Source organism: Lissotriton vulgaris, chromosome 6 (genome assembly GCF_964263255.1).
Source record: "Lissotriton vulgaris chromosome 6, aLisVul1.2, whole genome shotgun sequence".
NCBI classification, from domain to species: Eukaryota; Metazoa; Chordata; class Amphibia; order Caudata; family Salamandridae; genus Lissotriton; species Lissotriton vulgaris.
In genome coordinates this window covers 726,772,748-726,800,388 of record NC_141694.1, presented here as the reverse complement: position 1 = coordinate 726,800,388, position 27,641 = coordinate 726,772,748, and the positions used below count along the sequence as shown (strand labels likewise).

General features: G+C 46.1%; 1 protein-coding gene across 1 annotated transcript in view; it reads left to right on the top strand.

Moving 5' to 3' along the window:
- Positions 1–2,375: 2,375 nt before the first annotated feature.
- Positions 2,376–27,641, top strand: part of LOC147707911 (fatty acid-binding protein, brain-like) — a 108,213-nt gene continuing 82,947 nt past the window's right edge. Inside the window, exons 1-2 of the mRNA XM_086925257.1 lie at positions 2,376–2,526; positions 9,658–9,830. Of these exons, the coding sequence (XP_086781383.1) occupies positions 2,454–2,526; positions 9,658–9,830 (246 nt within the window). The 5' untranslated portion in view covers positions 2,376–2,453. The remainder of the gene's footprint in view (positions 2,527–9,657; positions 9,831–27,641) is intronic.

Sequence of the window (27,641 nt, the reverse complement as noted above, 5' to 3'; positions counted from 1 at the left end):
TTTTAAAGTGTTTTGTGAATTGCTCAGTGCCGTGCAACTGTTAGTTTTGGGGCGGCATGAACCTGTGTATTCGTTTCTGACCCGTCAAAGCGCGCAGTCAAACTGGTCACACATTTAAAAATGCACATAATTAAAATTAGGGCAAATATATTTTTGCGATGTTTATCATGAGCACATAAAATAAGTTGAAAATTGAAAACAAAGTACAGGCTAGTTGGTACAGAAAGACGGTCTGAAACAGGCTCTGACAAACGTGCCGCGATTTCTGCACACAGATTTGGGATTTGGCAAACAGAATTTTGTGCGGTACGATCACAACTCAAAGCTACTCTGGGGAAAGGTCTGCGTTGGGGCCCCACGTTTGGCCGTCAGAGTCGATGTGTGTAACGTGGGCATTTGAAGGGTCTGATGGTGCTAAGGGGGTAACTTTGGGGGCGACTTAGTCAAATTGGGTGCGTTTCTGATTTTAAGTTTGTCTCCAGTATTATTGCCGCCCGCTGTGAAAGCGGTCATTTGTGGGAGCAGAGCTCATGTTACACTTTAATTAATGGGAGGATCCCCCCCCCCCCCTATTCCCCCAAGCATACACATAACAGGGCGAAACACCCTACACTGCCAAAAGGGACGGGTTAGAAATAAATGTAAAACAAGCATTTGCAATGCATTAGGTCTCACATTTACGAGAGTTTAATCTATTGGCATTGTAAATGACCATGCCTATTTTTTTTGTTTTTAAAACATTAATAAAAGGCATTGTTAATTACAATGCCCATAGCTTAAACTCTCGTACATGCGAGACCTAATACATTGCAAATGCTTGTTCTTGTGCGGCGCACCAGTCTGCTCCTTTACAACACTTTGCAATAGAGGCGCTGCTGACTTGACGAGCTATGTTATATCATGGTCTCTACTTAATGTGCAAAATGACAAGCATATAATGAGAAAGCCATGTCTTGCTCCATGGTTTATACGTATATGGCACATCCTGCGACTGAGCAGCCCCCGTCCAGTGGTATAGGACCCAACAGCACTTTTGATCCGGCCTAACAAGTGGGCTCAATGCATGGCAAACACAGAGCCTCACAAAGCACAGCTTTTATCTTCCATCCACCTATTTTCATATAGACGTTCAAAGGCTCAAGCACTAATGGCGCCTCATCAGCTCCCCATTACTTTCAGGTCCATGGGAAACGTGTACACATCTGCCCAAGAGTACACTTCACCTGTTGAACTAAGGCCCCGACCTGGTTCCCCCTCACTCCTGCAGTACTTGCAGCACCTCGTCTGTGAAGGTGTTTTCACCCAAAACACATTTTTGGGGGCCTGGACTTACTTTAATCCAGAGCAAGAGAGGAACATACAATGCATTTCTTGTATATTATAGAAGTAGTGCAGCACTAAGTTTATTCAATGCCTTCAACTTCAAGTGTAGAAAGGCATTTTATTTCCGCTGTGTTTTCAATTTAAATAAATGTGGAAAAATACTAGTTGTAGCGTCGTTTTTTGCGTGTGGCAAAAATAAATGTGGATAAATACAGAAAAAATGCCCAAAAAATAAATACAGATAAATACAGACTGAAATGGCAAAAAAATAAATACCATGAAACCGGGAGCTCTAGTTACAATACAATATATGTCACATGACCTGTGGCCTGATAGAGTGACACGTGCCAAGTGCCAAGAATGGGCTCCAACCCTTACTGTTTCGGCGGTCACTCGCCCGTAATTACTCATCTTGGTATCAACGTGACCTCGTTTCAGTGTGTACTCGCCAAAAATTAAAGCAAACCCATTTCAATGCTACTTACTAATGTTTACGAAACGCGTGTACCATTTGGCAACGCTGGGTTTTACGTTCCAATAAAATACCCCTTAGAACGTTACCTCGAGAATAAGATGAACTATCCTTAAACCGTTGTTAAGGCAGTCTTAAAATATTGAAAAACACCCAATAATATGACACTTAACCACAGTATAAAACTTCGCCGCCGCCGCCGTACATCAGCGAATTAGTTCTTCTTCTCACCACCAGCATATACTTAGACGCTAAACGAATAATTTTCCTCTACTGCTGGACGCATTTTCTTTACAAGTGTTGGTCCTCTCAGCAGCCTTCACGCCGCTGATCCAGGTAGAGACGATTCTCGCTCGGATCAAAGCTACGGTGTTTGGCGAGTTTTACCGTTTAGCCTCGGCTCGCACTTGCTTGACTGGATGGCCTGAGCCAATCAGCGGGAGTATTTAAATATTTCCATACGCATACGCTTCTTGTTGGGCGAGTGAGCGCTGGGAGGCGTGGTTTGCAGTTTGCCCCCTTGAAGGGCGATCCCCCTTGGTATCATGACGTGGCTTGGTGCTCTCTAGGTGGGCAGCAGTAACAGAACCATTGGACACACCCAGAAGACTGCGCCCGCAGCACTCCCGCCTTAGCCACACTCAGCAACCCCGCAAACATGGTCGACGCGTTTATAGGCACCTGGAACCTGGTGGAGGCCAAAAACTTCAATGAGTACATGGAGGTTATCGGTAAATACCGCCTCGGGGGATAAACTGTCCGTCTCATGGAGTGCTGCACATTTCTAGAGTAGAGTCCGTGTTATTGTTGGCTTGAGACAGGCATTCTCGGTAAGCTTAGGCCTCACGCCTTACTTCTCTCGCGAGGCAACACTCCACCCTCAGCAAAATGGTTGACGCGTTTATAGGCACCTGGAGGCTAGCGGGGGCTAAAAACTTAAATAAGTACATGTAATCTCTCGGTGAATGGCGCCTCGGGGGATAAACTGACCGTTTCATGGAGGGCTGCACATTTCTATACTGCTTGTTATGCTTGGGTCGCGGCTTCTGGAGACAGGCATTGTCGGTAAGCTTAGGCCTCGCACCATGCTTGTTTCGAGAGGCGGGTGACCGTGGAATGTTGAGGGGCTTTTGTGTTGTGAGGCGGACACGGTTGGGGTGACAGTTGATTCAGGCTGGCCAATAGAAGGGTCCGCTCTTTCCTGTCAGAATAACTCCTTACCTCCTCCTATCAACGTATGTGCGCAGTATATCTACAACAATTAAAATATCTTTGAATGCGTGTTATAGAATACATATCGCATGGGGACGTTTGTAGGGGCGCAAGTACCGCAGGTGGTGCACTGTGCGTTGTACATTTAATTTAACGTGCATTTCTTGGGATTCGTATGTCAAGACCTCAGGCCCGGTTCTAGCGGGTGGGCCAGGTCCAACCAAACATGAGCCTGGCCCACCCAAACAGGAGCCTTGGCCCTCGCAACGAGGGCTTGAAGGCAGGTGTGCAACGGCATTGGGCTCAAAGGGCTACTTGTGTGGGTGTGTGTGTGTGTGTGCGCGCCTGGGCTGAGACAGCTACCTGGGCGCGCACACACACAAACAGACAGTTTTTGAGATTGTGGCCGCCGCACCCGAGTACTTCATCACAGGTCTTTTAAAGACCATTGATATGTTAACGAGGCTTTGTTTAGTTTTTATTTCCACTTGGCGAAAGGCGACACATCCTTTCTTTGACAACGGTCACCTTTGCCTACTGTTCTGCTGTGTGGATATTTCATTTTCTGTGCAGTGCAGGAGAAAATATGTTTGTTTATTCCTATTCACCTTTCCTGACCCCTGCAGCTGCTTATCAGATCAGGCTGTGACACAAAGTTTGCTTTATGGAGCAGGTAAGAAAATGTGTTACTATTTGTTTTTCTTTTTTAGATCTGCACAGGCCCAGCAGGATACATACTTCCCGTGTGCTTCATTTGAACAGTTTTTATCATTATCATGGCTGTTGCAGGACAACAATAAGACAATACAAAATGCCCAGATAACCCTGGTGATTAATGATCCTACTGGAGAGCAATCGTTTGTCTGTTAGTAGTTTTTAAATGCAGATGAACTGTATTTTATGTGAAAGCTCAGTGGTTTACTGCCTTTTTCACAGAGATCCTTGTGTTACTTGCGGGTCAGAAGTCACAATCTTAACATAGGACAGTGACCAATGAACTGTCACCAAAGAGCTGCATACAAACATGAATGGTAGAGTTAGAACTTTGCTTTTTTTGTTTTGTGATATAGTTAGAACTTCCACAGTCTTTCATTATTCTAATGTTGCTAAAATTAGTATTATTGGGCAGATATACATTTTTATCAGTAAAGCTGACCCCCATGGAATACTCTTTAAATCCTAAGGTTGTGTTTCCCCAGACCAAACCCAATCAAAATATACTGCCCACCAGTATGGGTGACATGTGATTCCTACACCTTGTAATCCTCAATGGCTTATATGACATTCCCTGCAGACTGATTTACATACCTGCATGATTGATTGTCTCTGTATAATGTATGCGTGATGTAAAGTACTGTGACACCCTACACGGATATGAGTAGCGCTCTACAACAAATGAAATGCATTTGAGGTAGGGGCTTTGGAGAAATGAGTGGCGCTGGAGGAGGGTGGTAGTGAAGGAGTCTGAGGAGGAGGTCGTGAGGAGGAGGGGCTAGGGAGAGATGAGGGGCAGATGAGGGTGGTAGTGAGGGAGTTTGAGAAGGAGGTCAATGGGGGGGCTACGGAGAGATGAGGGGCGCTGGTGGAGGGTGGCTGTGAGGGAATCAGAGGAGGAGGTAGTGGGAGGGGCTATGGAGCGATGAGGGGCACTGTTGGAGGGTGACAGTGAGGGAATCCGAGGAAGAGGTCATGAGGTGGAGGGGGAGCTAGGGAGAGATGAGGGGCACTGGTGGAGGGTGGTAGTGAGGGAGTGTGAGGAGGAGGTAATGAGGGGGAGGGGCTACAGAGAGATGAGTGGCACTGGTGGAGGGTGGCAGTGAGGGAATCCGAGGAGGAGGTAATGAGGGGGAGGGGCTATGGAGAGATGAGGGCACTTGTGTTGTGTGGCAGTGAGTGAATCCGAGGAGGAGGTCAATAGGGGGGCCATGAGGGATGAGGGGCACTGTTGGAAGGTGGTAGCAAAGGTATTTTCGGAGAAAGAGGTAATTGGTGTGGTGCCAAAAAGACTTTCGCATCAGCGCTAAAGCCGGCCCTGTCATGGCCTTTCTGTTTTTGTTTATTTAATTAGCAGTCGGGTCATAAGGGCTACATATTTACTGCTATATTCAATGTTTTAAGCTTGAAGGTGATTTTACTAATGATTTTACCGGGACAAATGAAAGTGGAGCCCGATGGTGCCTGATATGGGGCTGGATTTCAAGGTCAGCTGTGAGATAAGGTGCACTGGAGAGGAGTAGTCGATAATCAAGCCTGTAAGGGAGTGCGTTACAGAGTCTGGAGTCATGTGGAGATAGTAATGAAGAGGGATTGTCCCTGAAGGCTCGCATAGAGGGAGCCTGAGAAGTGTTACTTGCCTGATACTCCCACCTCAGAAACCTCCTCTTCTCATCAAAGGAACATTACTTGGAAAAAACACTTTTTGAGAATGATAATATTTAGAAAGAGATTTGGAAAAGAGTATGTTTTACTGGGCCTAGTAAGACTAAGAAGTGATAAAGGAGGGCCCTGAAGCAGGCCTGCCCAGACATATATGCAACAAATCGAGCCCGCAGTGGTTCACCCAAATGCACCCTTGGCCCACCCAAATAAAAATTCCTGGAGCCGGGCCTGCAAGGCCTGCAATATTACGTATTACTTTCAACATCATCCAGCAGCTTAGGCTTGAAGTTTATATACACATTTCCTTGACTGTTAATGTCATGCTTAGGGGTGCATTCTTCAAAGACTCCATATTTGATGGACTTCCCACAAATGCATTTCTTGTTAGCGGCGTATTTATGACTGGCGCGTTTATCACGACCTGCGCATGGTGACATGAGGTATAATTTCCATACTCGTCCACCAGCAGCCACTGCCATTACAAACCCAATGGAATGTACATTTCTTGGCCGCACATTGTGTCATAAACTCCTAGGGTGTGTATCTTCTGTCCAGCGACTGACATGGGGCTACCCATGTAGTCAAGCGGTGAGGCCGCATGATCTGGGAACAGGCCTGGCGCATCTTTTCCTTCAAATACAGCACAGCTTTCCAAACTTTTCATGTTGGTGACACACTTTTTGGAGATGCATCATTTTGGGACACAGTAAGGCAGTGTAGCGAGCAAGCGAGCCCAAACCACCTAAGGAGGCTTCGAGGGGGCGGGGGGGGAGGTTCTCTGTCTGCCTCCCTCTGTCTGCCTCCCTCTGTCACCCCCTCCCTCTGTCGCCCCTCCCTCTGTGTCGCCCCCTCCCTCTGTGGTCGCCCACCTCCCACTGTGTCGCACACCTCCCTCTGTGTCGCACCCTACCTCTGTGTCGCCCCTCCCTCTGTGTCACCCTCTCCCTCTGTGGCGCCCGTCCCCTCTGTGTCGCCCCCTCCCTCTGTTTCCCTCTCTCTCTGTTTTCCTCCTTCTCCGTTCCCTCCCTCTGTGTCTCTCTCTCTCTCTCTGTTTCCCTCCCTCTGTGTCTCTCTCTCTCTGTTTCCCTCCCTCCGTGTCCCTCTGTCTGTCACCTTTTTATTTATTTATTTCATGCGATTTTATATAGCGCAAACATTACCCAAAGGTGTCAGAGCGCTTTGTAAAAGAACCAGTTGAGAATGTCCGCGCCCCTCGATCCGTGGAGGGACAGGCCGCTCCGATGAAGAGTGTTCTCCGGGGAGGGTAGGGGCGCTCTATCCGCTGCCCAGTGCACCTCCTTCACTGAGGGTGGCTAAATCGCTGCACTTGCCTCAATGAGATGATACTACCAGCGTCATTATTACAGGAACAAGGAAGGCATTTCCTTTTTGTTTTGACAAGCATGTACGAAGCTTGCTTTGTGTTTCTTCTATCTCATATTTTTCATAACAGGCAATTTTCAGTAACAAATGTTCTACCTTTGAGTGAATACAGGTGGGTGTATATACTCCATACTCGTCCACCAGCAGCCACTGCCATTCTTAACTTACAAACCCAATGGAATGTAAATTTCTTGGCCGCACATCGTTTCATAAACTCCTAGGGTGTGTATCTTCTGTCCAGCGAGTGACAGGGGGCTACCCAAGTAGTCAAGGGGCGAGGCCGCATGATCTGGGAACAGGCCTGGCGCCTCTTTTCCTTCAAATACAGCACAGCATTCCAAACTTTTCATGTTGGTGACACACTTTTTGGAGATGCATCATTTTGGGACACAGTAAGGCAGTGTAGCGAGCAAGCGAGCCCAAACCACCTAAGGAGGGTTCGGGGGGGGCGAGGTTCTCCCCACCGGAAGAAAATTCTGAAATAAAAGTGGGCAAATGGTCTCCCTCTGCCTGCCTCCCTCTGTCTGCCTCCCTCTGTCTGCCTCCCTCTGTCGCCCCCTCCCTCTGTCACCCCCTCCCTCTGTCGCCCCTCCCTCTGTGTTGCCCCTCTCCCTCTGTGGTCGCCCCCTCCCTCTGTGGTCGCCCCCTCCCTCTGTGTCGCACACCTCCCACTGTGTCGCACACCTCCCTCTGTGTCGCACCCTACCTCTGTGTCGCCCCTCCCTCTGTGTCGCCCCCTCCCTCTGTGTCGCCCCCTCCCTCTGTGTCGCCCCCTCCCTCTGTGTCACCCGTCCTCTGTTTCCCTCTCTCTCTTTTTCCCTCCTTCTCCGTTTCCCTCCCTCTGTGTCTCTCTCTCTCTCTGTTTCCCTCCCTCTGTGTCTCTCTCTCTCTGTTTCCCTCCCTCCGTGTCCCTCTGTCTGTCACCCTCTGTCACCTTTTTATTTATTTATTTCATGCGATTTTATATAGCACAAACATTACCCAAAGGTGTCGGAGCGCTTTATAAAAGAACCAGTTGAGAATGTCCGCGCCCCTCGATCCGTGGAGGGACAGGCTGCTCCGATGAATAGTGTTCTCCGGGGAGGGTAGGGGCGCTCTATCCGCTGCCCAGTGCACCTCCTTCACTGAGGGTGGCTAAATCGCTGCACTTGCCTTAATGAGATGATACTACCAGCGTCATTATTACAGGAACAAGGAAGGCATTTCCTTTTTGTTTTGACAAGCATGTACGAAGCTTACTTTGTGTTTCTTCTATCTCATATTTTTCATAACAGGCAATTTTCAGTAACAAATGTTCTACCTTTGAGCGAATACAGGTGGGTGTATATACTCGAGTCAGCAGTGGCATTTTTTAATCGCAATTGAAATCCACAACTTTTGACCTTTATCATGATTTCTACTGTAGACTGTATGAAAGTAGAAATGGTGTCTCTCGAATGTATTGATGACGATCGAAAAGTAATGACGGACATGGACCGTGCCAATTACATACGATTTAGATGGCCCAGGCAACGATAACACATACATGCTCTTAGGGCATGTATGTGTGCCACATGGCACAGGTGTACATGCACAGATGTGCATGTACACTGGAAATCGTTATTTACCACGAAAAATTATTTTGTGGTAAATGAATTCGTAAGGACCTGTGGCACTGTTTTCAGTGCCACCTACATCTAGATTTACAGATTCGGTCAATTTACCGATTCAGTATTTCACAGAATCGGTAACTTTACCGATTCGGTAAATTTACTGAATCAGTAATATTTAGGCCCCCTACATCTCAAACTCCAAATACCGGTTGGTAACGGCCGAAATCGGCCGTTACCGGCCGGTATTTGGCCACCTACATGTGGCCCAATGTCTTTTATTTACGGTTTGGGTTTTAAAACATAAACAAAAGGCATTTTCATTTACAATACTATTGGCTTAAACTCTCGCAAATGCTCCACCTATTGCATTGCAATAAAGGGCCTTCTTGACCGCTTATTAGATTGTAAATATCAGAGAACGTCTTCAAAGTAGTGCTAAATAGTTCAGTGAAGAAGATGTGTAAGTGATGTTGCTCTGTGATTACACCCACCCTGCTCTTCAAGAGGAATAGTGGGGCGGGGGCTATTTCCTGCCCTCTCCGTGATTTGAGTGTGGCATTGCATAATGTCATTGCTATCCTTGGCCTAATAAAAAAAACACTTCAGCTGTAGTAGAGTCCTGGCTTCACCTCCTTGTGCATGGAGGGCTGTGCTTTATGGCAGGCAGGCAGGGTGGTGTCGGCTGCAGCTCCAGCCTCGTACAGTGCCCCTGCTATTACTAGGGAGTGAGAGGCGCTGAGGTGGTGGTATTGGTATTGGTGGTGGTGCTATTGGTATCGGTGGTGGTGGTGGGAGTGGTGTTGGTGATATTGATGGTATTGGTGGTGGTGGTATTAGTGGTCGTATTGGTAGTGGTATTGGTATTATTGGTGGTGGTGGTGGTATTGGTGGTGGTGATATTGATATTGGTGGAGGTGGTACTAGAATTTGGATTGGTGGTGGTATTGTGAGTACCATTTAGTTGAATAACAATAACTATTTTAAATTCAGCGCCAGGGGGTGAACGTGCATTTCACAAATACACATTGTATTATGTTCAACGATGGTCGATGTCCCACATACCTCCTGCCATGCTTCTCTTAGTAGGCAATCTACTCAACACTACACATACCCTAGCTAGTCTTGAAGATGAAACCTCCTTCCTGATCCACCACATATACCCTTTCCCGTCCCCCCTTTGATCCACCTGCACTCCGAACGTGTGCAAAATGGGCAGCAATCTGCCCGGGCCTTCGCACACTGCCCCCTCGTAGTCGTCTCTGCTCTGTTCACTCTGTGTATGTTTTTTTTGCGCAGGAGTTGCCTTCGCCACCCGGCAGGCGGGAAATGCTACCAAACCTTCCCAGATCATCAGCAAAATTGGCGACAAGGTGAAGATCCGCACCGAGAGCTCGTTCAAAACAACGGAGATCATCTTCAGGCTGGGCGAGGAGTTCAACGAGACCACGATGGACAACAGGAAATGCAAGGTAAGGCCACTGCCCCACACCATTGACGTTAGGGTGACCCACAGTCCCTAAATTTCACATACTGTCTGTAATTTGGACCTCACATCCGTTGTTCGGGAGGATCCCTTTTACGGACGCCTTTTGTCTGTAATTTTGGTCATCACAGGGAGCAGCACTGCTCCCCGGTGACAAGCCTTAGTCCCTAGATGCTGGCGCCTCGCACTCGTCCTCGAGCACAAGAGCAGCCCCACCCGCCCATTGACTTTCTGTATGCCGGCTAATTACCACATACAGAATGTCAATGGGGCAGTCTGGGCTTTTAAAGCATGTGGTGGCCTCCTCCTGCCTCAGTGCACAGCAGTTATAGAAAACAGGGTTATACCCAATGCAGTCAATAGGGACCTGGGTAGCAAATGGAAAGAAAGGAAGGGGTCCCGAGACCAAAAGAAAGAAATTACAAATTCATACCATTTGTATTAATAAATTCAAAAACAACGCTTTTAGATGCAAAAAAGATTTTACTTCAAGATTGCATACATCCTAATCAATGGATATAGTATTCATTATACATTTGTTTTGTATACAGTGTACGTGCCCACATTCACAACAGGGAGGGGGTGACGTGAGGGAAGGTGTAAGGGGTAGGATATATGTGATCTGATTCATTCAGTGACAAGTCTTATTCAGATTTCTAAGACAATGTACATGTGGTCCCTTAACATCAGGGCCACAGTTAGAGGCTCCTATAGAGTCCAAAAATATAAATGACAAAGAAGGCCTAACTCCGTTATAGCCGTAAGTGTCTGAATGGGGACCGGAGCTGGTCGTTGGTTATGTAGTGGTCTACGTTTCGACCCGATATCAGTAGGAATCTTTTCCTTACGAAAGGGTCTTCATCAGGACGAGCATAGTTGTGGGTGGGCAACCTCCTGGGAAACAATTAAAAAAACGAATTAGAGACACACCATTCCTGTATTAGAATTCATAGGATGGTGGTACATGATTATCAGTGAAAAGAGGGGAAACCGTGTTGTCTTTCTACGTCTGAATCTCATACGTAAGAATGAGAAATAAATAATGACTAACGCTCACCTTTCGCAAGGGGCGATAGGAGTAGACTCGAGGGATGGATTTTCTTAGTCCAGGCTGATGGTTGATAACTCTAAATGTTAGAGAAAAGACTGGTATTTGAAAAGAGACAAGTCTATGGGGTGTAAGCTAGTACATTTGGGACCTATACAGAAGGTCTGATCATTAAAAATGATGATATTCAAAAGCCGTCTGTGTTAGAAAGCTTGTTTGCACAAAATGCTGTAAGATCAAAAAGGATGTAAAAGTCGTTAGAAACATATGTATTATTACCTGTTGACCTCTATAGGGTAGTGTCTCGGTTGGTAAATGTGGTATTTCTTGGTGGTGGGTCAAGGTTTTCACCTACACAACGGAAAGATGGAATATCCATTTGCAGAATAAATACCATACATGCCACCAATTGGAGGTCTCTCAGAGAAATACTTTTCTTTAAAGCAGGCTTACCACTATCGACAGATTTAAAAAAAATGATTAGATGGATCCTGTGTACATTGTGCAGGAGATATCACTCAGACATACTATTCCATTCAGGGCACCCACGATTATTGGTGGGAAACCTATGTGTAAGAAGAGATTCGTAAATGAAACTAGTATTAGTTAACATTGATAAAGGCTTATTAGGTTATCTATGTTAGTAAACCGGTGTCATTACCAGCAGAGGCAGCAGTGGATTTTCTATAAAGCACTAGACTTGTTTGGATCACCACTTCTTAGGAGGATTCACCTATATAAAAAAAGGGCATGAAAATCTGCCTGAAAGGAGAAAGGGTATTCCAAATTACCAAAAATCATTAAGCGCATCTGACCATGTGATCCAACATTCATTAAAAATCAAAGAATAGGTACCATTACCGGGATAAATTTATTGTGGTACAGTCCTTAACACTTCTCACGGGAGGGTGCCGTTCTATCTAAAGGAAGGGTAAATGTAAAGTAGTCTGAGTATTGCGTAGATCAGGGGACGTTATTCAACACTAAATGTGAACATATAAAATTCCGGCTATCCTACCTCCACGCGAAGTGGTCTTGAAAGAATAAGGGACCGATTCTCCAAATATGTTACACCGTCTCCTAAAGCCAGGTGAAAAAACACAGGTTTAGGGAATTGTACGCGATCGAAGCGCGCCATTAAACACAGAACCCGTTAGATGGGCTGTCAATGTTTACCTTTTTGCCGTACACAGTCAGGAAATATCCGCGTTCGTGCACACTTGCATGGAGTGTGTTATATCCGCTACCGCGCTCCGTGTTCTGTGTTGGTCAATACTCGCGCTGTGCACTTCCTGGTCGATCAAAAAATAGGGGGCGGAGCCTCGGTTTTTTCATAGGAACGGAAAAAAGACTCAACTCTCAGCTTCGTTATTCGAAGAAAAAGTCCTCCGATAAGCCTGCCACATCTATCTACTTTAATATTCGGTATTATACTATAAATAATCTAACTTTATATTCACATCATAATTTGCACAAAAATACCATATAATGTGGAGCTGGGGATGCACAAATCGCGTAGGATAGTGTAGGCCCCTGCACTCCATATTGTGTTCATAAGAAGAACAATCGGTTCTTTTTTGGAATGGTTACTGAAAAACACACTGGTTAAGTTCTAAACAGTCCTATTACACAGAAGTACCAAATGATGTGGAGCTGGGGATGCACAAGTCGCATAGGATAGTGTAAATCCCTGAACTCCATATTATGTCCTTGAGAGGAACAATCAGTTCTGCTAAATCTTTTTGGGGTTGTTATTGAAAAACAGACTGATCAAGTTCTAAAAAGTCCCATTGTGTATTTAAGTGCACTTGTCTTCATAGGACAGTGAAATGGATGCATTGGAGTAACAGTTATTGTGCATAAAGGAGTGCACAAATCACGTAGGATATACATATGTTGGAGTCTACACTATCCTACGTGATTTGTGCACTCCGTTATGCACAATAACTGTTACTCCAATGCATAATATGATATGGATATAAGGTTGAGATAATCTTTTTCAATATGTATGTGGATCTTATTCAACATTTTTTATGGAATGATGTTTATATGAGTTTTCACTGTCCTATGAAGACAAGTGCACTTAAATACACAATGGGACTTTTTAGAACTTGATCAGTCTGTTTTTCAATAACAACCCCAAAAAGATTTAGCAGAACTGATTGTTCCTCCCAAGGACATAATATGGAGTTCAGGGATTTACACTATCCTATGCGACTTGTGCATACCCAGCTCCACATCATTTGGTACTTCTGTGTAATAGGACAGTTTAGAACTTAACCAGTGTGTTTTTCAGTAACCATTCCAAAAAAGAACCGATTGTTCTTCTTATGAACACAATCTGGAGTGCAGGGGTCTACACTATCCTACGCGATTTGTGAATCCCCAGCTCCACATTATATGGTATTTTTGTGCAAATTATGATGTGAATATAAAGTTAGATTATTTATAGTATAATACCGAATATTAAAGTAGATAGATGTGGCAGGCTTATCGGAGGACTTTTTCTTCGAATAACGAAGCTGAGAGTTGAGTCTTTTTTCCGTTCCTATGAAAAAAACGAGGCCCCGCCCCCTATTTTTTGATCGACCAGGAAGTGCACAGCGCGAGTATTGACCAACACAGAACACGGAGCGCGGTAGCGGATATAACACACTCCATGCAAGTGTGCACGAACGCGGATATTTCCTGACTATGTACGGCAAAAAGGTAAACATTGACAGCCCATCTAACGGGTTCTCTGTTTAACGGCGCGCTTCGATCGCGCACAATTCCCTGAACCTGTGTTTTTTCACCTGGCTTTAGGAGACGGTGTAACATATTTGGAGAATCGGTCCCTTATTCTTTCAAGACCACTTCGCGGTGGAGGTAGGATAGCGGGAATTTTATATGTTCACATTTAGTGTTGAATAACGTCCCCTGGTCTACGCAATACTCAGACTACTTTACATTTACCCTTCCTTTAGGTAGAACGGCACCCTCCTGTGAGAAGTGTTAAGGACTGTACCACAATACATCTATCCCGGTAATGGTACCTATTCTTTGATTTTTAATGAATGTTGGATCACATGGTCAGATGCGCTTAATGATTTTTGGTAATTTGGAATACCCTTTCTCCTTTCAGGCAGATTTTCATGCCCTTTTTTTAAATAGGTGAATCCTCCTAAGAAGTGGTGATCCAAACAAGTCTAGTGCTTTATAGAAAATCCACTGCTGCCTCTGCTGGTAATGACACCGGTTTACTAACATAGATAACCTAATAAGCCTTTATCAATGTTAACTAATACTAGTTTCATTTACGAATCTCTTCTTACACATAGGTTTCCCACCAATAATCGTGGGTGCTCTGAATGGAATAGTATGCCTGAGTGATATCTCCTGCACAATGTACACAGGATCCATCTAATCATTTTTTAAAAATCTGTCGATAGTGGTAAGCCTGCTTTAAAGAAAAGTATTTCTCTGAGAGACCTCCAATTGGTGGCATGTATGGTATTTATTCTGCAAATGGATATTCCATCTTTCCGTTGTGTAGGTGAAAACCTTGACCCACCACCAAGAAATACCACATTTACCAACCGAGACACTACCCTATAGAGGTCAACAGGTAATAATACATATGTTTCTAACGACTTTTACATCCTTTTTGATCTTACAGCATTTTGTGCAAACAAGCTTTCTAACAGAGACGGCTTTTGAATATCATCATTTTTAATGATCAGACCTTCTGTATAGGTCCCAAATGTACTAGCTTACACCCCATAGACTTGTCTCTTTTCAAATACCAGTCTTTTCTCTAACATTTAGAGTTATCAACCATCAGCCTGGACTAAGAAAATCCATCCCTCGAGTCTACTCCTATCGCCCCTTGCGAAAGGTGAGCGTTAGTCATTATTTATTTCTCATTCTTACGTATGAGATTCAGACGTAGAAAGACAACACGGTTTCCCCTCTTTTCACTGATAATCATGTACCACCATCCTATGAATTCTAATACAGCAATGGTGTGTCTCTAATTCGTTTTTTAAATTGTTTCCCAGGAGGTTGCCCACCCACAACTATGCTCGTCCTGATGAAGACCCTTTCGTAAGGAAAAGATTCCTACTGATATCGGGTCGAAACGTAGACCACTACATAACCAACGACCAGCTCCGGTCCCCATTCAGACACTTACGGCTATAACGGAGTTAGGCCTTCTTTGTCATTTATATTTTTGGACTCTATAGGAGCCTCTAACTGTGGCCCTGATGTTAAGGGACCACATGTACATTGTCTTAGAAATCTGAATAAGACTTGTCACTGAATGAATCAGATCACATATATCCTACCCCTTACACCTTCCCTCACGTCACCCCCTCCCTGTTGTGAATGTGGGCACGTACACTGTATACAAAACAAAGGTATAATGAATACTATATCCATTGATTAGGATGTATGCAATCTTGAAGTAAAATCTTTTTTGCATCTAAAAGTGTTGTTTTTGAATTTATGAATACAAATGGTATGAATTTGTAATTTCTTTCTTTTGGTCTCGGGACCCCTTCCTTTCTTTTCAGTGCACAGCAGGGCATTCTGTTAGATAAAAGGTAAAACACCCATGCTGCAATGTTAGAAAACAGTTGACATAAAGAAGCCTGTGAAACAAGTTAAAAAGAACAGGTTATGTTCTTTCACTATCTCATCATTTTAGAACTGAAGTAATTTCAATATTATATTTAGGGCTCCCGGTTTTCCGTTTAAACGGATTGATACATATAAATACAGACGGAAATCATTTATTCCTTTGTCTGTATTTATAAATAGAAACAGAAAATTACTTATCAACTGGCTTTATTGTGTCTATGTGCTCCTCTGTAAAATGAGTGTCTGAGGCACACAGGGGCCAAGGAAAGAAATTTGATACTGCTACTTCGATGTCCTGCAGATTATTCTCCCCTCTAAATCACCCCACACTCCCGAGTCTGGGCTAAGCACTCTGCTGCCAAGGGAGACGGATTAGTTAATGAGCGAGCCTCTATACCTCCCAGACAGCAGCAGGCAGAGAGCGCTTATCTGCCTTTAACATACACGCTATTGACCATGGCACAGGGTTAATTGACACCCCCACGCCCCCAGACATCCTGTCAACACCATGACTTTGGTCATCTGTTGTCTCACCATCCGCTTGTAGTAACTGCATGTCCGGAGGCATAGTTTAATGATCAAAGAAATTGGCAAGCAGCAGGACAGTGATGCTCTCTTTGTCTTCGAATTACGCATCTTAAAGTGCGTGTGAACATCTGCACATCTGATGCACAGCAGCGCCTGGTTCACAGCTACAGCCAAACACAACACCGAGGTGAATTACAGGGTGGCAAAGGCAAGCATGAATTTCAGGCTGATTGGCATACCGTCGGAGCGAGGTGCAGCACTCTGCCCAAGACGCCCGAATTCCAACGATGCAATGATCACCTGTTAATGCGCGCCCAGTCTGTAGTTGTTTCTTTTCAAATAAATAGACAATCACAGTACTTTGCAGACCTTGCAGGTAGCCTGACTTGCTGCTAACTGTAGCGTTTTAGTACACAGGTGTAACCACAAGAATACTGAAGGGGTGAGGGAGGCACAAGCACACGAGGGTGACTTGTTGAGTAGCTCTCAGCATGTAAAAGCTACATAGATGTCTAAATGTTGCTGTTCCACATTTCTGTAGCCCGATCTCTAATTGTATTGAGAAAGCTGGAGCCCCTTACAAGTGCATTAATCTTGGTGGCCTAAAGTGTCAACATGTAGAATCTGTCTTTACCTTTATTTTATTAATTATATGGCGGGTGTATACATCAACCAAAAAGGTGGTGCGTGGAGGAAATGGTAGTAGTTTATTTGGAGGGACTTGAATGTCGTGGTCAATTAGCGTTAGTGAGGAATACAGATAGTGAACCACCCGACCTGCCTGGTCATCACTGCTGTGGGAAAAACGGGAAGAAATCAGGAATCTAGAGCCCTGTTTACATTTCTTGATTATCACTCAGCTTTATTTTCTTAGCTTCACAGCAGGAATTGAGTGACTTATGTGGGGCTAAGAGTGGATATAACCCTGCGAAGGCAAAAGGATTGTGATGTCACCTTCACTACCCATAGCACTGGGGTGAATTAATAACCATGGATGTGAACATATAGGCTCAAGTCTCGGGTTTGGCTCACCATCCTATGATTCTGGCCAAATCCCTCAATTTCCCTGTGTCTGTAAAAATCAATATGACCTCGTGTAATCAAACTGTTGCTCATGTTAAGCACTTCAGTACTTTTGGTGCGAAGTCACACTACAAAAAAATGGCAAAAAGAGTGCTTTGTCTATTTAAATAAATGTGAAAAAATACTAGCTGCAGCGTCTGCTTTTGCGTGCCACAAAAATAAATGCGGATAAATACAGATAAAATGGTAAAAAAATAAATATGGATAAATGCAGACGGAAATGTGTAAAAAAGAAATACCATAAAACCGGGAGCCCTAATTATATTCAACGAGGCCATGGTTATAGCTTTTTATTTTAAGCAAATAACAACCATTGACAAAGCCAATAGTCCTGGCATGTTGTTGGTGTAATGATACTTGCTGTATTATATATCTAGATGCAATGACAGAATCAACATAATACCAGTCACGCGAAACACCATGCTAAGCACAGATTTTTAGCCTTGGTGTTTTAAACCACTACTTAATTACATTGAACCCCCTCTTTGAAGAGACACCCCAGTTTTTTTACGCCACTTGAAGCCCTGGAAACAACACCATGTCACAGTCACCTCACCTCCTGGCACTGTGCATCATGCATGACTCATGACTTCTAGTTTTCAGATTGCCTATATGCAGGGGCATAGTGAACCCTCCCCCACCCCACCCCTTGATTTAGGAACTACAGCAAGGTGAAGTTCTTGATGGGCTTCTTCTGTCTGCAATTATGCAAAGGCTCAGCTCATAATGTGAAAAGGTGGGTGAGTAAATAAGTGAAGGAATGTGTGAATGGCTAGATGGATTAGTGAAAGAATGAATGGATGAAGGAAAGGGTGAATGGATAGAGAATGAAAGAAAGGATGGATGAGTGAATGAGTGGAAGTATGGATGAGAGAAAAGCTAAATAGATGGATGTATGGGTGGAAGGGTAGATGGATGGGTAAAAGGGTGTATAGGTGTGTGAAAGGATGGATGGATGAGTGAAAGGGTAGATGATGGGTGGGTGAATGGATGAGTGAAAAGATGGATGGATTGATGAATTGATAAGTGAAAGGGTGGATGGATGGATAAGTTACAGGGTGGATGTAAGGATTGATGAGTGAGTGAAATCTGCTTTTACTTAAATCCTGGTTTATTGTATCATGGCTTGAGATTTTTGATACTCTACTGTGTTTTAAATGTGTTTTATACTAATTTATTGTATATTTGTGTTTATTGATGGAGTAATTATGGACTTATTTTTAGTGCAATTTTGCTATTTAATGAAGATGGTATGTTAGGACATTATTGTTTTAAATGTAAATGTCTTTTATGATTATGTAATCGAATAAAGACTTTCGAATCGAAAGGGTGAAGATGGACTAAAGAATGGATGGATGAGTGAAGAAGTGAAAGGGTGGATGAATGAGAGAAAGGATGGATGAGTATAGGGTCAATGGATGGATTCATGAATGGATGAGTAGATGGGTGGGTGGAAGGATGGATGGAGAGAGAAAGGGAGGATGATTGACTAAAAGGGTGAATGGGTGGAAGAATAAGTGACTGGGTGGATAGATGAGCAAGTGAAAGGATGGCTGGATGGGTGAAAGGGTAAATGGCTGGATAGATGTATGGGTAGAAGAGTGGATGAATGACTGAAAGGGTGGGTGGATGAATAATAGATGGATGAGTGAAAGGGTGGATGGGGGGATGGATGAGTGAAATGATGGATGGAAGGATAGTCAAGTCAAGTCAAGTCAAAAAGATTTATATAGCGCGCTACATACCCGGAGGGTCTCAAGGCGCTTGAAGAAGGGTGGGGAGTTATTTGTCGAATATCCAAGTTTTAAGTTGCTTTCTGAATGCTAGATGGTTCTGAGTGAGACGAAGGTGAGTGGGGAGTGAGTTCCAGGTTTTAGCTGCGAGGTAGGAAAAGGATCTACCTCCCATGGTGGTTTTATTGATGCGAGGTACGGTAGCAAGGGCTTGGTTGGAGAATCGTAGCTGACGGGAGGGGGTGTAGAAGGAAAGTCGTGTGTTGAGGCATTCGGGTCCAATTTCGTAAAGTGCTTTGTGTTCGTGGGTTAGGAGTCGGAAAGTAATCCTCTTATTGACGGGGAGCCAGTGGAGGTTTTTCAGGTGACTAGAGATGTGGTCTTTACGCGGGATGTCTAGTATGAGTCTGGCTGATGCGTTCTGGATGCGTTGGAGTTTATTCTGGAGTTTTGCGGTGATACCGGCGTATAGGGTGTTTCCGTAGTCCAGGCGGCTTGTAACCAGTGCATGGGTGGCCGTTTTTCTGGTTTCGGTGGGGATCCAGCGAAATGTTTTTTTGAGCATGCGAAGGATGTTGAAGCAAGATGATGAAACGGCGTTGACTTGTCTGTTCATAGAGAGTGAGGAGTCCAGGATGACGCCCAGGTTCCGTGCGTGGTCCGTCGGGATGGGTGCTTTCCCAAGGGCCTCTGGCCACCAAGAGTCATCCCAGGCGGAGGGGGAGGTACCTAAGATAAGGACTTCTGTTTTGTCTGAGTTCAGTTTCAGACGGCTGTGCTTCATCCACTCGGCTACTTCTTTCATTCCTTCGTGTAGGTTAGTTTTGGCGGTGTTAGGGTCTTTGGTGAGTGATAGGATTAGTTGAGTGTCATCCGCGTAGGAGATGATGTTGAGGTTGTGTTGGCGTGCGATGGCCGCGAGGGGGCTCATGTATATGTTGAAGAGGGTGGGACTGAGTGAGGACCCTTGGGGTTCGCCGCAGATGACTTCAGTGGCCTCTGAGTTGAAAGGTGGATGGCGGACTCTCTGGGTTCTTCCGGTGAGGAACGAGGTGATCCAGTCCAGTGCTTTTCCTTGGATTCTGATATTTCTGAGGCGTTGTAATAGGGTGCTATGGCAGACAGTGTCAAAGGCTGCGGAGAGGTCGAGGAGGATGAGGGCGACTGTGTCGCCATTGTCCAGAAGAGTTCGAATGTCGTCTGTTGCTGCGATGAGGGCGGTCTCCGTGCTGTGTTTGGCTCGGAAGCCGGACTGTGAGGGGTCGAGGGATTTGTTGGTTTCGAGGAAGGCGGCGAGCTGGTTGTTGACAGCTTTCTCGATGACTTTGGCTGGGAATGGAAGGAGCGAGATGGGGCGATAGTTTTTGAGTTCGGTGGGGTCCGCTGTGGGTTTTTTCAGAAGGGCGCTAAGTTCTGCGTGTTTCCAGCTTTCCGGGAAGGTGGCGGAGTTGAGGGAGCAGTTGATGACGTCTCGAAGGTGTGGTGCTATGATGGAGTCTGCTTTGTTGAAGATGTGGTGAGGGCAGGGGTCTGTGGGGGATCCTGAGTGGATGGAGTTCATCAAGCGGATGGTGTCCTCAGTGGAGATTGGCTTCCAGTCATTAAGGATGTTCAAGGGGGGTGAAGGTCCTGCAGAAGGTTGGGTGGGTTGGTCTCCGGGTCGGTTGTCGAAGCTGTTGTGGATGTCTGCGATTTTGTTGTGGAAGAACGAAGCTAGGGAGTCGCAGAGGGCTTGAGAGGGGGTGATGTCGTTGGAGTTGGCTGAGGGGTTGGTAAATTCTTTGACGATGTTGAATAATTCCTTGCTGTTGTGGGCGTTGTTGTCTAGTCGGTCTTTGAATGCGGCTTTCTTGGCAGATCGGATTAGTTGGTGGTGTATGCGAGTGGCGTTTTTGAAGGCGTCCTCGGTGCTGGTGTTTGGGTCTTTTTTCCAGGCCTTCTCGAGGGAGCGACAGATTTTCTTGGATTTCTTAAGATCATCGTTGAACCAGGAGGCGTTTTTGCTGCCTAGTTTGATTTGACGTTTTTTCAGCGGTGCTAGGATGTCGGCGCTGTTGGATAGCCATTGGGTGAGGTTAATGGCTGCTTGGTCGGGATTTGAGGAGTGGGCAGGGGGGTTTTGGAGAAGCGATGAGGATATCTGGTCGATGGTGATTTTGTTCCAGTTTCTTCGCATAGTAGGTTGAGGATGGTTGTGAGTTGTGGTCTTTTTGTAGATAAAGTGAACGCAGCTGTGGTCCGTCCAATGGAGAGTAGTGGTGTGACTGAAGGAGACATGTTTGCTGGAGGTGAAGATAGGGTCGAGTGTGTGACCAGCGATGTGGGTGGGCGTAGTGACAAGTTGTTTGAGTCCGAGGTTGGCGAGATTGTCCAGAAGGGAGGTGGCGTTGCTGTCATTTCTCTTTTCCAGGTGAAAGTTGAGGTCTCCCAGCAGAATGTATTCTTCGGAAGGGAGGGCGTGTGGGGTGATAAAGTCAGTGATAACGTCGCTGAATTGTGCACGGGGTCCTGGAGGTCGGTAGAGGAGTGTGCCTCTGAGTGTGGTTTTGGGGTCGGTGTGGATCTGGAAGTGAAGGTGTTCAGCGCTGGCAAGGTTGGCGTCTGAGCTGGTTGAGATGCGGATGGAGTTCTTATGGACGATAGCGATGCCTCCTCCTGTTTGGTCGGTGCGGTCCTTACGGGTGATCTTGTATCCTTCCGGGATGGCTATGGTGATGTCTGGAGCCGATGAGGCGTTCATCCATGTTTCTGTTAGGAAGGCGACGTCGGGAGAAATGGTGTCAAGTAGGTTCCAGAGGTCGATGGCGTGTCTGTGGACTGAGCGGGTGTTGAGCAGGATGCATTTTAGGTGGTTGGAGTCAGATCTCGGTTGTGTGATCGTGGATGAGGAGTTTTTCTTGTTGCCGTCGAACTTGCAGGAGTAGCAAGTGAAGGATCCATGGAAGTGTCCAGGAGCGGCTTGGGCGCAGTTGGAGAGTCGGCCGGGGTTAAGGGCTAGGAGGGTGGAGGCGTCGTAAGTAATGCGGGAGGGCTAGGCATAGCGTGGACCAGGGGGTCTGGCACTGGGCGCGGTCCAGGCGCGTACGGGCGTAGACGGGCTTACCTTTGGCGCACCTTCCGCGCGGCCGTAGCGCGTGGACGCTGCGCGTTGGGACATTGGTCATAAATGGATAGTGGAGGGGGCGGAGCGTGGGAGGGGCAGCAGCTGGGAGGCGGTGGCGGGAGGAGGGGCGGACCAGGGGAAACAAACAACAAAATGGAGGGTCAAAGGCGAACAGAGACAGGGGCAGCAAATGCTCAACAGCGCTGAGTGTGCAGGCTAATGAAATGTAAGCACACCAGCCTCAGTGTAGCAGTATTAATTCTAACAGCCTCAGCAAGGTCGCGCTATTAATTAAATAAAATAGTGCGGCGCTACGCGAGCAAAGCGCTACAAGGCTGCGAGGATCAGCCAAACAAAACTGTAAATGTTACTGAAATAACGATACCGCCTAAGGCGACAGAGCGTGGCAGCTGCAAGTCAGCAGGAGCGTGGGGGAGCAACCGATCTGAAGGAAGGTCCAGGCGGTCACAGTCTGCTCGGGGGAGAGGAAGGTTAGAAATCGTGGGTGGGAGTCGCAGCAGCTGGGAGGCGGTGGCGGGAGGAGGGGCGGACCAGGGGAAACAAACAACAAAATGGAGGGTCAAAGGCGAACAGAGTCAGGGGCAGCAAATGCTCAACAGCGCTGAGTGTGCAGGTTAATGAAATGTAAGCACACCAGCCTCAGTGTAGCAGTATTAATTCTAACAGCCTCAGCAAGGTCGCACTATTAATTAAATAAAATAGTGCGGCGCTACGCGAGCAAAGCGCTACAAGGCTGCGAGGATCAGCCAAACAAAACTGTAAATGTTACTGAAATAACGATACCGCTAAGGCGACAGAGCGTGGCAGCTGCAAATCAGCAGGAGCGTGGGGGAGCAACCGATCTGAAGGAATTGGTTGAATATGTTTGGATATAGATGGGCACATAGATGAAAGGACAGAATGAATGGTGAAAGACTGAATGATATATCAAGGAAGGATTGCACCTTGTAGTACCCATTATCTTAACCACATGCGTGCTAGTGGTATTCTGGAGCTATGCTGAGATTTAAAAAAAACCCATGTTACATGACGAGCTGGGCTCGTCATCAGCGTGCGAGGAGGCTACACCATGACGAGCCCAGCTCGTCATGAGCCTGGAAGGGGTTAAGTAACATTTCCTATACATTGACTTTCACGTTTATATGTCATTGTCTGTACATAATGTGTGTGTGATGTAACACACTCTGACACCCTGCCCTACATACTTGGGTTGAGTAACACTATAAAAGAAATTAAATACACATGAGAGACGGTCTAAGTGAAGATGAGTGGCACCATTGGAAGGTGGTAGCAAGGCCGGACAGGCCAACCGGGCATCAGGTGTTTCCCTGGGAGGCTGGAAAGGGGGTGAGCGGTTTTGTTACTTGGGGCTGGCACTGCAAAGTTCCTTGTATATCCAGTAGTTTACAATCAACAATAAAAGGGGCATCACTTATATTCAGGTGAGGTTCACCATCGTTTGGTGACTAATGTACCTGGTGGAGCGAGATGCCAGTTTTGAATCGTCTAAGGTAACAAGCAGCAGCCATACTGAAAAACTGTGAAGTGCACGATTGTCTCAATCTAATCTAAACTTCTTTTGATTTGTACTTAAGTGGTACTATTGTGTGCCCTCCTCTGACGTGTCTTTTGTCCTGAATTTTGACCTTTTGTCCTGAATTTTTGTCTTGAATTTTGACCCTTTGTCCTAAATTTTTACAGTCGCCGTCCTGAATTTTCACCCATGCCAGTTGTTCACTCGAATTGACGTAGCTCCATTTGGTGCAGCAGATGCAGTGGCACAGTGGTCCGTGAAACACTGAGTAGTGCTGTATTTCACAGTTCAGACAGCGGCCAACAAGCCCATTTCCTTCATTGAAGTATGGTCCATGAACACTGGCTATGCCACTGCCCCAGACAAATAACACCTTGCCCTGTCTACTTAATGTATAGTCCAGAGAAACAGGTACTGGTGTATGCCATGAATTCGATTTAAGAAAAGGGTCCAAAGGTTCTCTTCCCGGGTAGTCGTTTCTCTTTTGTTGGAAGGATGCTGTCTCGAGGTATGCGATGTTAGGGTGTATGCAGCGAGGAATACTCCAGACCAGGCTCTGAAGTCGCACGAACGCAAAACAATTTCTTACTGAAAACCTACTTTTGAAAAAGCGTTTTTTTCCCCTTAACTTTTCTTTGGGTAAAATCGTTACAACTTTTAAGGGGCTATGTGTGGTAATGGCTGCAAAAAGGAATGGACTGGGCGGAGGCATTTGGAATTGCCGCTCCAAATTTAGGACAAGTGGCCCCCACTTGAACTGAGGGAGTGGGAGCCTAGCGTACCACCACGATGAGAGAGGTCGGCCCAGGAGCGGCAGAAACGAGTTACCCAAAAGTTGGACCAATTAGGCTTACCACTAATGTGCTTTCTGGTGATAATTTTTTTTAAATCAAAGTACACAGCAATCTAAACAGTTTCTTGACAATCCAATAAGCCTGGGTTTAGTATTCTAACATATGCTGCTTTTGCACATTAGAGATACTTGGGAGGAAGCTGTCGGGTCTGACATAGAGGGCTGTTATGTACGAATCTAGGACCCTAGTGTAATTTTCCCAATTCATGCCCATATATAGGTATAAATCACCCAATCCTTATATAGGCATAGAAATAACACCCATATTTAGACTGAGCCTATGCAGCCCAAATACGGCATGGCTACTTCCACTAAGTTCCAAGAATCCACAATGATTTCTTAGAAAACCCGCCTTCAGGAGCTAGGGACTTCCCCTTGCCTGAATACTAATTTATCTAGGAAATCATAGAGTTTTCAAAGAACGGAGTCTTTGATGACGTTATTATGTCCAATCATACGTCAAACTCTGCACCTTCAAGGTATAAATATGCCTACATTTGCCCAGACAAACACACGGTGGTTTGGAGCAGATCGACTATCTACTTGCCCGACGCGCCCTGCTGCAGCAAGTGCCGAAGGAAGCCGACCCTCCAGCAGACGCACTGAAAGACGCTGTCTTTTTTCCTGCCGAGAAATCCAGCTCCAGTGTTTCCAGGCTACCCTTGCTGGTTGCTGGGAAATCGAGTCCTGAGAGAGAGAGATACAAGACCTCCTTCCTTCTAAAACCAAGACCCGTAGAGAATTCTTAGATAGATTCTTGGCAAAAGAAATACTAAACTTAAGCTACACCTCACTTACTTCTTCCCTTCGTACTAGACTTAGGTTAGGTACACCGGGGTAGGCGTATTTTAGAAGCACCAGTTGAGTACTTTTAGTCATTATTTAATCACTGTATGTATTTGATACATTTTAGGCATTTTTATGGCTTAGAAACCATATCATGCTCTTACAGTACTATTTTATAATACTCTTCGTATTATATACCTTTTACTTTATAACCAGCATTACGATTGTAGCAGTACATTTCTTATGCTTGAGAAAGAAGACTGTTCAATAAATACTTTTTATTGAAAACGCTCGTCTCTCTATTTTCTCAGCACCTCTGGTGAAACGAAGCATGCACGATTGACTGAGTGAAATAAGTATCTATTGTTTCCGCGACTCTAGAGATTGATTTCTTATTCTTTTTTTTTTTTTTTTTGTGAAAACCTTTATTATACCTTCACATCTTTACACAGCACGTCGCCTACAACCCCGAAGGGCCGGCCGCTAATCTTGAGTGTCACATCGGAACGACAGCCTTAAATACATACAGTGCACTTGTTGAAGAAGTCATACTAGTAAGGGTCGCCGGAAAAAGTAGTGAAGGACAGAAGCAGATGTTCCATACAGGGTGAATGAGGTTCTCATTTTCTATTTTTTGGAACTAACTAAAAGAACAGTCGAACATCGGGAAATCACAGTGCGATCATTGACTATGTATATTGCTAGATAGATGCGAGAGTACACCTGGAGTAAGACAACGTCATTTGTATCCAGGAATTAACACAGGGTGTAAAGGAAACATCGCACCCCCAATCCCTCCTGAAGGACCCCACCCCGCAGCCAACCACTCTCACTCCAACCCATCATCCTCATCCGAGTCCATTGGATCATCTTCTGGCAGCGGGTCGCAGATGTCACCCCGGTAGGTGTTCCACGGGGACCAGACCTTGTTCCACTTGCCAGGACAAGCTCGGTTTAGGTATACCGCCCTTTCTGTAACCATCGCTCTGTCCATGTTTATGCACCACTGTGATGTTGTCGGGAGGTCCGCCACCCCCCAACGCTGCGCAATGTCTCGCTTTGCTATCATCATTCCCAGTGTCACCCAAAGGCGGCCGTGCCGGGACAAATCTGTTGGTTCCCATACATTGAGGAGGCACCGTCGTGGCTCCGGTAGCACCGAGACCTCCAGCACCTGAGATATAGTGCGTAGGACCTGACGCCAGTAGTTGTGTATGCGTGGGCAATCCCAGAATGTATGAAAGAAGGTGCCTTCCTCCCCGCAGCCTCGCAAGCAAAAGGGGTCCGGGGTCCGGTGTATGCGGTGTAGCAGTGTTCTAGTGTAGTATGTTCTATGGAGGACTTTGAGCTGAATTAGCCTCATCCTGGCCGATATGCCCGCTTCCTTAGGGGAAGCCAATGCCTCATTCCACTCATGCTCGTCAAGCGAGCCCACCTCTTGCTCCCATTTTCCCTTAAGGGGTATCAGCGGATCTGGAGAGTTATTAAGGAGCTTCCGGTATGTGAGTGAGGTCGCCTTCTCCACCATATAGTCTGTCAGGAGGCGATCCTCCAGCGGGGAGGACTCAGGAAGAGTCGAACCAGCCGGGATGGCCGAGAGTAATGCGTGGCGGATTTGTACATATCGGTAAGTCTCGTGTGGTCCCAGATCATAAATCTCTTTCAAACGGGCGAAGGTGATGACATCCCCTCGCTCCCACATATCCCCCACCGTGGAGATTCCGATGTCATCCCATCGGGAGAACCCCTTACTGACTCGAAGGTTGCCCAGGGCACGCGCGTCCCAGAGCGGAGTGAGTTTAGTGAGCGTGCCTTTCCACCCTAGTGCAGCGGTGGCTGCGTGCCAAGTGGCTACAGTGAGCCTAGTGGGGCCCACAAGTGGTCTAAGCTTCTTCCGATCATAAAGTGGGGCTAGTATGTTATTGGCGCCTAACTGAGCCCTGTCTGCTTGGAACGCCGGGTCGGATTGCGGTGCATGTAGCCACTGGTTAATGGGCCTGAGTTGTGCTGCCCAATAATATAGATGCAAGTTCGGGAGTGCAATGCCACCCTCGTACCAGCTTCTGCAGAGTTTGGCTTGGGCTATGCGCGCAGGGTGGTTGCCCCACAACAATCCGGAGACTACTGCTGCAACCTTCCTGAAGTATCCCGTTGTCACCGGGAATGGAGTGTTGTCTAGGATGTATAGGAAACGGGGTAGGGACTTCATTTTAAACAAAGCAGCTCTCCCCAGCATCGTTAACGGCAATCCCGCCCAGAAGCCTGCGTCTTGTTTGAGACGATCCAGTGGTGGTAAGAGGTTCAGCCTCACGTATTCGGAAGGATCTCTCGTAATGTGGATGCCTAAATATTTGAATGAGGAACCGGCCAGCCATAGAGGGCAGTCCGGACCAAGCGTTGGGGGGCCCCCTGTCAGTACATACAACTCTGACTTGTTCCAGTTGATGGTGTAACCTGAAACTTCGCCGTGGCCGTTACAGAGATG